This window comes from Fragaria vesca, linkage group LG7 (assembly GCF_000184155.1).
Source record: "Fragaria vesca subsp. vesca linkage group LG7, FraVesHawaii_1.0, whole genome shotgun sequence".
In the NCBI taxonomy this organism is placed as follows: Eukaryota; Viridiplantae; Streptophyta; class Magnoliopsida; order Rosales; family Rosaceae; genus Fragaria; species Fragaria vesca.
This window is the reverse complement of record NC_020497.1, coordinates 9,101,064-9,113,044: the sequence shown is the minus strand read 5'-3', so window position 1 is coordinate 9,113,044 and position 11,981 is coordinate 9,101,064. Positions and strand designations below refer to the sequence as shown.

General features: G+C 39.7%; 2 protein-coding genes across 2 annotated transcripts; one reads left to right on the top strand and one right to left on the bottom strand.

The window, feature by feature from the left end:
* Nucleotides 1–915: 915 nt before the first annotated feature.
* Nucleotides 916–4,365, top strand: LOC101310159. Its single transcript, XM_004307001.1, has 5 exons — nucleotides 916–1,236; nucleotides 1,346–2,662; nucleotides 3,089–3,203; nucleotides 3,908–4,026; nucleotides 4,213–4,365. The coding sequence occupies exons 2-5, from the start codon at nucleotides 1,403–1,405 to the stop codon at nucleotides 4,228–4,230; spliced, it is 1,512 nt and encodes a 503-aa protein (XP_004307049.1). The 5' UTR covers nucleotides 916–1,236; nucleotides 1,346–1,402; the 3' UTR covers nucleotides 4,231–4,365.
* A 425-nt stretch (nucleotides 4,366–4,790) lies between these two features.
* Nucleotides 4,791–10,360, bottom strand: LOC101309871. The gene is made up of 3 exons (XM_004307000.1): nucleotides 7,724–10,360; nucleotides 5,687–5,997; nucleotides 4,791–5,397 (listed from the first exon to the last, which is right to left on the bottom strand). Exons 1-3 carry the CDS (start codon nucleotides 10,081–10,083, stop codon nucleotides 5,045–5,047), a joined length of 3,024 nt encoding a protein of 1,007 aa, XP_004307048.1. The 5' UTR covers nucleotides 10,084–10,360; the 3' UTR covers nucleotides 4,791–5,044.
* Between the last annotated feature and the right edge of the window lie 1,621 nt (nucleotides 10,361–11,981).

The window sequence follows — 11,981 nt, the reverse complement described above, 5'->3', positions numbered from 1 at the left end:
CCCTCCTCTCTCTCTCTCTATCTATCTCTCTTTCTCTCTCCGTCACGCCGATCTTCGATCTCCGATCTCAGTCTTGCCCGTCTCTCTCTTTTTTCCCAGATCTTGGTTGTTTCGCCTGTAAATTAGTCCTCTGTTTTTCTTTCTTCTTGATTTTGTGCAGTTCTTGTTTTTGTGTTTTAATTTTAATCGCTACCCAGTTCCCTTTCGTTTTCAATTATCAATAAATTTTTACCATTTCAGAGAAAAATCTCTCTCTTTTTTTGTTGTTGTTGTTGTTGGATGAGTCGAACTCGCTCCGAGTCCCGAGTCGGAGAGCGAGTCCGGGGAAGTCCATAGTCGGAGTCTCTTTTGTTTGGGATGGCGCCTTTTCTGAATTATTATGAGGCTGACGTCGTCGTCTCGTGCGATTGAGGGTTTCGAGTCCGAGTTTGGGACTGAGTCGACTCGGAGAAGGCGTAGTGCGAGTGGGGAGTCGAAGAAGAAGAAGAAGAGTACCAGGCCGAGAGTGGTGCTGCTTCGGAATTTGAGCAGGGAGATGCCATCGGTGGAGATGAGGAGGACCACCAGGGTTTTCGGGATGGGGAAGGGGGTGGACGGAGCCCGGGTCTTGCGTTCGGGCCGCCGCCTCTGGCCGGAATCCTCTGTGGTCAAGCTGGAAGACGAGGACTGGCTTAAGCTCCTCAAGAACAACGGGGAAAGTCGTGATTCTGATGCAATTGGGATGAAGCAGCAGCATAGGGGGTGGACCAGAGCCACCCGGCCAGCGGGTCCTAAGCCGAAGCAGAACATGGTAGTTTCGGTGAGGCAAGTCCTTGAGAAGCCTGTTCATGCGAAGGTCTTGGCTGATGGGCTTAAGCAGTACAAAAGATTTGGGATTGTATATGCCAGGAAGAGGAAACGGACCAGTCACTCGGTCAATGTAGATAATCGAATTGGCTTCGGGGATAGAATGTACGGGCAGAGGTTTGCTAGGAAAAAGAGGAAGACAAGTGACAGTGGAGGTGGGAGCTTGGTAGGAGCTGCGAGTTTGGATTCCCATATGGATTTTGAAAGCCCTGAAGTGCTTCGCATCATGTTTGAATCTTCATGGGGAAGGAGATACTGGGCTGCTCGGTTTTTGTATTCGATTTTGGTGTACATGTCAAGGTCCAGCCTGCAATTGACTGAACTTTCTCAATTCCTTGACTCAGATCCCATCTGCATTGTTTTTGGCATGCCTGGTATTAGTTTTCCTGGGTAAGTGGTTGCTCGACCACATTTAAATTGTATCATCCAAATGTGTTGCGTTACTTTTCTTTTGTTTTTTTTGTTATATAGTTTTTTCAAGTCCCAAGTATTGTTTCAGGTTCATTCTTCTACCGTTGGCTTGGGAGTTTGCAAGTTTTTTGAGAGCAAGGAGTACATGCCAATGTTTTCTGTGGACTTTTCTGCAGTTCCTCTATGTTTCATGCACATGCACTCCAATATGCACTTTAAATACATTTTTCGGCCAATTCTTCCTGTAAACCATTTGAATGATGAGCAAGTAGATGATGATGATGATGATGTTAATCAGTGTGGCAGTGAGAGTGACAAGTGCGTAGTCTTGCATGAGGTTGACCACACTGACAACAGACCATTACATCCACTTGTAAAAGTTCCCAAATTAGGTTGTAAAAGCACAATGATGTATAGGAATGGTTTAGGTTCAAGGGCCGGTATTCAAAAGAGGAGGAGTTCACTTAGGAGGAGGAGATCTTTTGTTGCTATATGGAAACATAGTGGAGCTTTGGTTTCAGAACTGAGGAGCATTAAGAAGAATGGTCTTTCTTATTCTTCTGTAGCCTTGAATCAGAAGCTTCGGAGGTCAGACTCAACTTGCTCTGCTAAGAACTCAAAAGCAGATAGGTTGGTCCTAGATTTTGATTCAACATGCTGCTCCGCTAACTTATTGGTCTCTGAATCAGACAGATGCTATAGGGAAGTTGGTTTAACCATTATGCTAGAAGCCTCTTCTTCTGGAGAGTGGCTCCTTGTGGTCAAGAAAGATGGATTAACGCGACTTACCCACAAAGCTGAGAAAGATAAAGTGATAAGGCCGGGCTCCAACCGTTTTACACATGATATTATCTGGTCTCCAGATAGTGATATTTTGAGGCTAGAGTTTCCGGATCGAAGTCAGTGGATTACTTTCAAGGAGCTTTACAAGGAATGTTCTGATCGTAATGCTGCAATTGAGTTCATTCCTGAACCAGCTTCTGACCGTAATGCCCCTGCGAAATCCATTCCTGTGCCAGGGGTGCGTGAAGTCCCAGGGTATGCAGATACCCACAGTTTACCGTTTCTCATACCGGAGTCATACATATCTGTGAAGGAGGATGAGGTGTCTAGATCCTTTGCAAAGAAGACTGCGAATTATGACATGGACTCTGAAGATGAGGAATGGCTGAAGAAGCTCAACGAGGACTTTGAACTTCATGATCATGTTTCTGAGGATAAATTTGAATTAATGGTTGATGCCTTTGAGAAGGCATTTTACAGCAAACCATATGATTTTTCTGATGGAGTTGCTACTGCTGGGCATTTTCTGGACATGGGGAAGAGGGAAGTTGTAGAAGTTGTATATAGTTATTGGATGAATAAAAGGAAGCAGAAAAAGTCTTCATTGCTTAGGGTCTTCCAGGTACAAGTTATATATTACTCTTCAGATGTTTTACATTTCGGTAATATATCTTCTTCAAGTTCTTATGTATTGGAAGAATCTCTGGTTTGACTTGTTAATTCAGTTATATATGGGTTTGTCTTGGTAATTACTCTCATGAATAACTATAGGTAATTGTATATGATGATTGTTGTTCACAAATGGTATACTATCTGTTGAAGTTTAGTCTCTGTGGGTGTTGTCAGTCAGTAGTAGTGAATGTTCGAATGTGGTGCTATTTAAAGCCGCCGCCTTCTTTTTTCAGTATTTGTTGGTAGGATCATGTCAATCTGATATTTGTTGAATCCACAACACCTTTTTTATCTGAATTTTTTGTACTTTTGCCTGTCCATATGTTTTAGTACTGATGATTGGGTTGACTATTAACATAACCGTCCTCTCTAACAGGGGCATCAAGTGAAAAGGCCACTGCTGGACTCAAAGCCTGTAATGCGCAAGAGAAGATCATTCAAACGACAACCGAGTCAATGTGGCAGAGGAAAACAACCAAGTTTCTTGCAAGGTAATTTCACTGCTTTATTTGGTTGTGGTAGTGGTTAAAAAATGAGTTACACAATTATACAGAGCTTATTTGACATTATTTTTAATAAGACACCAAGTGACATGATTATCATGTCTATATTTTTGAAAATAACAGAAACTAATACATTAGTAAAGTATCCTTCTCCTGAAAAATAAACAAGAATGATAGGATGTTTGAAAGCAGCCGGAATTTAAATGAGCTCATCTGTTCACGTTGCATGCAAAAATAAAGGGGATTGAGGTGTGCTGAGTGTTAGTGTGTTATTGCCACAACCAATAGTCTTTAAAGGATGTTAATTGTTCTTTTGTTACTATTAGGAAAATCTATAAAATACCTGAAACACTGGAAAGGGTTATACTTTGTATGTACAGAAAAGAAGTTAGCTGTATTATTATGTATTGTTTCTTAATGTATGGCATGATCTGCCGCAAATTAACAGTGGAAAGGGTTATGCTCTGTATAACAGAAAAGAAGTTAGCTGTACTAAGTATCGCTTCTTAATGTATGGCTTGATCTGCTGCAAATTCTATGTTTTTGGTGGAATCATATGATTGGTCAATTGTATTGTGTCTTCTGTGCCTTGGAAGTTTTCAAGTGAAGCCAATTAGCAATGTTCTTCTTGAAAGATATGGTATATTTTGATTGCAATGGAACTTATATTCTTGACTCGTATTCATGTACAGCAATGGCTGCTGAACAAGATGCTTTGCAAGAACAAAATGCTGTGCTTAAAGTGGAAGAGGCAAAAGCGGCAGCAGACAGATCTGTGGATTTAGCTATCCGCAAACGACAGAGAGCTCAGGTACTTATGCAGAATGCTGATTTGGCAACTTACAAAGCTGCAATGGCATTTAGAATTGCTGAAGCTGCTCAAGTTCTCGGATCACCAGACGCTGCTGCTGTTTATGTACTTGATTGACCAATTTAGGTGCAATTAGGTGTTCCTGATGATAGTTGGAAATGGAAAATAACCAATTTTTTATTACAGGAAGGAGCGCAGCCTTAATGCCCTATATGGCTGTTTTTGAAGCCTTTGGAAGAACAAGTGTTGGATTAGTATGATTTTGTATAGGTTTTGATTGAATGTACATTCTGTATTATTATAACCTCACACCATTACCAATAGTGTATAATTTGACTTGGTCTATTTTCTTGGTAACAGAAAAAAAGAACCAACAAAAGCTCAGAAAAAGATCGACTTCCATCACTTTTATGGTGTTTTGTTCTTTTATTTGCATTTACTTCTTGGTATATGCAACAGACAAACTAGCTTTTAGTGGGGACTAAACAAGAGGGAGATTAAGATGTAGATTTGATGTGATTCTCAAAATTGCCAAAATTAAAGCTGAAGCCTGAAGGTGATTAAAGGTGATTAAGCATCGCATTTGGTCGTAGCAGATAGGAGGTGACGAAGCTTTGCGTTTCCTTGGCTGTAGGTGAAATGATTTGATTAGCGACTATCAAAAAGCAAATTTAACAAAAGTAAACCTTCTTGGACCACAAATTTTGTGCCTGATTGTGATCCTGCAATTCATGTTATAAATGGCAGACTTATTAGTTGACTATCCTTGCAACAAGTTCTTAATAGAGTTCATTCAATTTTTACAAAATATTCCTTCTTGTTCTCCTTTAAACATGATCATAAATCGTGAATGTAACTCAACTGTTCTCTCCAACCTAGGACATTATACAATCACACCAGTCCCACATATTTCCAAAGAAATCCACATTACATGTCAGATTAATAGAACTGTTCGGCTGTATAGCGTTATCCAGTCCTAAATTAGTATCTGTACCCACATATAAAGCTACCTCTCTCATCAAGGTTTAACAGGAGCATTGGCCAAGTCCTGAATCTCCTTCTTGCTCTTTATCAAACTCCAGTTCCTGGTATTAAAATCTACTTTGTCTAAGTCCTCTGCAATCCCCATATATCCATGTAAAAGTCGCTCCTCCACACTGTCACCTGGGATTCCTGCTTCAACTATATTTCCGTTGTTGGAGGTTGCTCGCTCAAAGTCTGCTCTGCCACGGTTCTGCTCTGCAAAGTACTTATGAATCCTCTCTGCATTCCCAAGCCCAGTGAAAGTTCCCAAGAACTTCACCAACACAACACTTTGATCAGCAGGCTTCCCCAGGCACATCTTGATTCGCCCCCTAATTAAACCTTTACCTGCCATTTCATAGAGAACCCAAAAGATGGAATTCAAAACAAAAATTGTATTCAACACTGAGTACAATACAAACCAATCTATCAAGATTTGGCAGAATATGAAGCTTACAATAAGTAAACTCAGTCAGCGAGTAAAATTTTACACATGGTTATACAGATCATTCTTGTTTTTTCTCAATTCATTTTTTTTTAATTCTTATTTTTCATAAATCCTATCAAATCATGCTCTACCATCCCTTATATGTAGGGTTGAAATTTTTTATAAAACAGTTAAAACACAACCACCCACCTCTTAGAAAAGCCTCAAGATCTTCAATACTTACAACCTTCCAATTTTCAGGATTGTTGTCTGACATAGAAACATTGTGGATAATGATGACTGGAGGCCAAAGAATCAAATCTTCCTTCTGAGCCAAAGCTTCTGCCTGCGGCAAGACTTGGGGAACCCACAGTACAATGTCAGTGGGGATAGCAGTACTCCACCCCAACAGAGCACAAACTGCTTTGAGAAGTCCCAAGTGTTGTGCTCTCAACCCAGCTTTTTTAGACATAAATGCATGTGTAACCAATCGTTGAGTGTCCATGAACTCCTTCGAGAAGCTGTAACAGGAAGAAAAAGGAAGTGACAAACTGTAAAAGGACGGCCACTCATGATTTTCACTTCTACCAATATCAAAACAATAAAATCATATGTGCACTCACTAGTAATTAACACATAACAGAAGGAAGAGAAAATTATGATATCTTTTCAAAAGTTAGAAAAAAGATTAATAGAACAAGACTAAAAAAGTTGACCAGAGGAAAAAGTAAATACAAATACTATTAAATGGCCATTAGCTGCAAGACCTTGTTTCACTCAGATTTTCCCATTTGCTACAAGACTTTTACCATCCCTGTATTATTAAAGATACGGCAGTCTTAGCTGTATTCTACCAGACCTCCTTCTGGCAGGTTTCATACAGGCTTATATCAGATTAAAAACACTAAGACAAAGTCTGATACAGAAAGAGATCTCGTGAAGTATACATCAAAACAGGAGCAGTAAGAGAGGACCGCAATGACAGTCCAGATCTTGACAAGACTTCTGCCCCTCAAGCTTTATCACCCTGTTTATGATTAGTGATACCCTTTCCTAAGAAAATGCATAAATACTGGAAGAAGGTGACATATTTAAGAACCTGACAGGCGAAAAAGTTTTCCTCTGAAGAGCTCCCCACAAAGATATATTATGACCAAGAGAAATGGATTTGGAAAGTTCGCCTAGTCGTAAAGTGTGTTTACAATCTCTAGATTTTGGTAAAGAATTTTACTTGGGGGCTTGGTAATACAAAATACACGGAGATCACTTAACAGACAACCAACAAGAATGCCATCCAATAATTATAGGTCTTCCATTAATCAACCAGCAGATTAATGGTTGATTGCATCGTCACTAAATGTTAAGTCACTTCCAGGTGCTCAACAGAAAGGGAACTTTAACCTACTCACAGTTCGTTTCCCACTTGGCCTATCACCCCAACTTCTGTTACAGATCCTTCTTTCTCCTTTCTTACCCAACAACCTCAACCACCTTAAAACGGACTGTTCATTTTATAGTCAGATCTATACAATACTACTATAGACTCTGGAGCAATATTTTACTAGACAAGGATGAGTCGCCTGTTTTCACTTCTGGGATTTGAATCAATAAGTACACCTTGTTTACACCCATGTGGATTTACAACCCAAATGCCCTAGGACCCAAAAACAACCATTTGCAAGTTATCACTCCAACACTGAAACCTAAAAGTATTAGACAGCACATCTGCATTTTAGTTTGGTCCTGTCAGCAAAAAAGGAACCAAAGAAATGATCCACCCAGTAAGTCACCATCAACTGCACTATCGCCTTTTCATCATCACTTGAACGGGGTCATTCCCAAAAAAAGCGATTTAATTAGAAATGTCAACCAGGATATAGTGAACATATCCACAAACACCATTGTCCAACTAGCAATTTATTGAACGATCATAGATGGAATCCAAAGACCATGACATGATATAATTTTCATTAAAACCTAACATCATAAAAGCTGCTTGAAGTAGCATCATGATGCACCTTTGAACCACATTGTACATTCCTGTACCACATTGACTTGAATCCACCATCCACCTCTAAGTACTCGAACAACAATGTAAAATCAACTATATAAAAATCCAAGTAACAAATCTCAAAGTTATAGCATACTAAGTTGACCGCATCTGTAAGTGTATATTTAAAAACTCCGGACTGAAATGATAAAACAGGAATCCGCTTTTTAAAGAACATGACAGAAAAGAAAACAAACCTTCGGCCACATACGATGCAGAACAAAGTTCCAGCCTTTCCTTGTTCCATGTATCTCCTCCGAACACCCTGGTGCATATTTAATTGTTTAGAGTATCTTAGGAAGGCTTCGTGTACCAATTGCATAAACTCCTCAGAATCCTCTGATGGCTCAAGAGCTGCAGAACTCAGCCCATCTTCTGATGGATCAGCATCATTATCATCACCTACGAGGTCATCCTCTAGATAATTATCACTTCTCTTCCAAACTTTGTGCTGTTTGTGAAAGCCACTTTTTATGTCAACTTGCTGTGACCTATGCCTACTTAATGAACCATAGTTTTGGTGGCCCTTGCCATACTGATCACCATTTTTATAATATCTAACTGAGTGCCTTTGTGAATGCGCCAAAGAGTCTTGAGACAGCAGCCGATCATCTGATGCAAATTCATCATACTGGTCTATTCCAGTGTATTTCCTCTTGGCCTTAGAGTATTCATTATGGCCCACTCTTGCTGATCTAGATGTATACACAGACCCTACATCTTCACCATTCCACTCTTCACCACTATCATACCAATCTTGAAACTCTCTAGATGTATTCCAGTTACCTGACATAATTTCTCTAGGATTATGGATACTTCCATGCTCTTCATTAACATATTTTCTTTTCAGCATCCTATCTGATGGTTCATATACTCCAAGCTTGTCTCTTATACTCTGCATTCTAATAGTATTTCTATGCTTTTCCGCGTCGTATTTGGTCACAGGAGACTGCCTGTCCTGAAACTTCAGGTTTCTTTCTCTTTCAATACCATAATCTTCTTTCAGATGTGAGATTTGACAAACTTGCGCTGCACCCAAATGATTTATTTCATAGTCTTGTGATATTCTCCTTCCAGACTTGCCATGCATGTGTCCAGAACCCATATATTCTCCACCCTGCTTTGATGTACTTGATATTCTGCTTCTATCTGGGTAGTCTGATAGTGTGTGCCTTTCTAAAGTAGAAGTATTCAGCACAATGCCCTTTCTCGAATTTCCAGAATAATCCTCAATATTATCAATTCTGTCCACAACAGGGAGCATGGTACTAGATCTTGACACAGTTCTGTGATCATATCCAATTCGAGAATGGTCATAGTCAAGTGGTACTCGTGGATGCATAACTTTGTGTAAGTGATCAGATGGAAGCTCACGATCATCAAATATCATTCCCCTTGAGTTCGGGTAGAAATAATAGTCATCATCATACTCAACTCTAGTAGGACTATCTCTCTGGTAAAATTTCAGATTCTTCTGCCCAGAATCAGGATCTCGAGCAAACTCTACTACCGGTCTTTCCCTATATGCATTAATGCTTACCGAATCTTTTAGTTTTCTACTTCTTGAAAATTCCTCCAAAGAAGGCATGTGCTGGTCATGCCGATAGGGATCTTGGAAGTCATTCCTCAACCCTGTTGAGGAGCTAGCAAAGTAATCCTTGGAATGAGATCCTGACATCATGGAATGGAAGCCATCCCTTGTAGGAAAAGCGGGTTTCTTTCCTTCTTTGTAGACTTCTGTCACTGGTAATCTATCCAAAGATACAGGGTGCGAATAATGAAGCCTTTCTTGGTCAGATCGACGTACACTCATGCCACGCGTTGATGATGGTAGGCAGCCACCCCTTGCCCTTTGAGTTATAACAGGACCAAGGCTTGGAGGAGAATGATATGCTCCTGGCACAGTGTCACCTTCAATGAACACGGTTTTTGATCCTCTTACAGCACTATCTTCTATATGGATTGATTTTTGACCTAACGTCCCATGTTTACCGCCAGCTAACAATCTGCTTTCATTCAGTTCCTCTTTACTGATTCCAAAATCATTATGCTCAGAGCCATAAACTCGCCTACCATTTAGATCATCACTGCCACCATAACTCCCAGCCTCACCTCCGTCATGTCTCTGTTTTAACTCCAAAGGAACAGACACCGGAACAGGTACTGGTGGTGGCGGTGAATAACTCCTACGAAAATCCCCGTCTTCCTCTTCCTCCTCAAATTGTGACATTTTCCTCAGTTCACCATAAGGCAGCCGCAGCGGTGACCCCGATCTTGACCTGCGCCGCACGGGATCAATCCTACGGCCACGGCTGCCCAAATGCCAGCTGTACTCCCTCCTCGCAACATTCCTTTGACTGACAGCAAGATGATCTTGCTGAGGGCTCAAACTCCTCCTAATAATAGTCCGGTGTACCTCCTCAGGTCTCCTCCTACTAACACTAGCACTACCATCAGGGTTGTTGGCAGCAGCACCAGATTCGAATCGGTACTCAGGATGTAATTTAGGCTCTGGAGGCTGCTGTCTACTGAAACCCTCATGCCTCCGAGGTTGCATTTTGCAAAGTTTAACAGATACAACCAACTTCTCTAACAATCCAATTCCAAGTTTCCAGATTTGTATTGAACTATAGTATCAGAGAGAGCTCGGGAAACACTTAACCCTAGTGAGTGAGTGAATGAATCCTAAGCCTTGTTGATACTCAAACAAAGGGACCAAACAGAGATCAAATTTCAAACCTTTTGTTGTTGGGGATGCTGAGAATCTGAACAAACGACACAAAGATTGGATCTTTAGCTTGTCCAACTTACTGGGCTGGCTTCATTCGGCATCTCAGATTGAAGAGTGATGAGTTTGTGTTGTGTTTTGGTCGACTCGGTGTCGGTCAAACAGAGAGTAAGGGTAAAAGTTGCAACTCCTCTTCTTCTCTCTTTGAGTTTCCGGGTAAAAGCGTGCGTCTTGCTTTTATTGTGTTTTTGCTTTTGGTAGTGGGCACCTTTGGACTGGGAGGATAAAGGAGAAATATTAGCGGCTGGATGTGATGCCACGTCATTATCTCCCTTCAGCTGCTTATATATCCACCGTCCTTTACAAGACGGCTTGCGTTATTGCCTTTTTAAATTTTTTTTAGAGTATTTTTCAATATAATTTTTTTATTAAAAGGTGGGCATCATACCCTATTGGATTAGAGTAACTTTAACAGCTTCTCTAGATCTTGAATTTTATCTATTTTAAGAAAATTTTGGTTGTTTTCTTAAAATAGAAGCTTGAAAATAGAGAAAACCAAATTTCATATATTTGCAGCAAACTCTATGTTTTGGGATATTGAATTAGGGAATGATCATGAAAATTCCCTACCGAAGTCATTCCTGATTTGGGGAATTTCTAGGATCTCTATACTTTCAGCTTGCTCAAATCGTACCCAATCCTCTGCTAAGGCATCGCCGGCCACCCCTAGAGGGAATCGGGTCCATTGCTGCCCAACTGCTGTGGAAAAAGCACAACATCCTCCACTTATTAATAAAACCTCCACTCGTTCCACACACCCAAGGAGGTAACCCCCAAACCCATCACCACAAAACCTAAATCACTCCTTACACAAAACTACACATAAATGTGACAGAATAATATACTGAATTATAGTTTTGAACTACATGGAATCAAAGTATAACATCCACACTACAATGATTTTTTTTTTTTTTTATAAGATGGAAAGAGACATGCAGAGTGGCATAAAGGGTAGAGATTTATCTTCCACAATCTGATCTGGTGTCTCTGTGGAATAAGGTGTTTATAGAGTTTTGAGACTCCACAAGCTCATTTAATAGAATCCCTCTTATTGCCAAACACGTGACAATCTAACATAAGCAAATAGGAATGACTATTCCCATCTAATCTCGTGAAACAAACAGGCCGTAAGTTGACTAAGTTCTTTTGGTAACTCCTATTTTGAGGGCATTTTGGTCAAATTGAGTATCAAATTGGTTTTTTTTTCTTCTTCTTTATTTTCATGATATTTTAATAAAAAAGCACAAAGTTGTGAAATTTTTTCTCCTTTGTTCTATTCAAAGTGACACAATGTACGTATTTACAACCGGAAAAAAGAGACACAAAGTTTGACTATTCTATATTCATCAATGAAAGTAGTGAATTTTAGTGATTGGTTTTTATTTTCTGTTTTTTACAGTGTCTTAATTTTGATATGCTTTTACGCTGTACATTTAGGTGGAAGGGAATTCCCTCAAATTTAATCAAATTTTAGGATTTCATGATTCTATATATCTGATTTTCCTGTTTGGTATCCCATTTCATGGAATTCGTAAATGACAGGGAAAATAAATTTAAGGGAATTGGAGGTTTAAATACATGTTATTTATGAATTCTATCGATCAAAGCTATGTTTTATATTACCCTAAAAAAAAAAAATTTGTAGTACTTGTCATTTTTAAAATTCT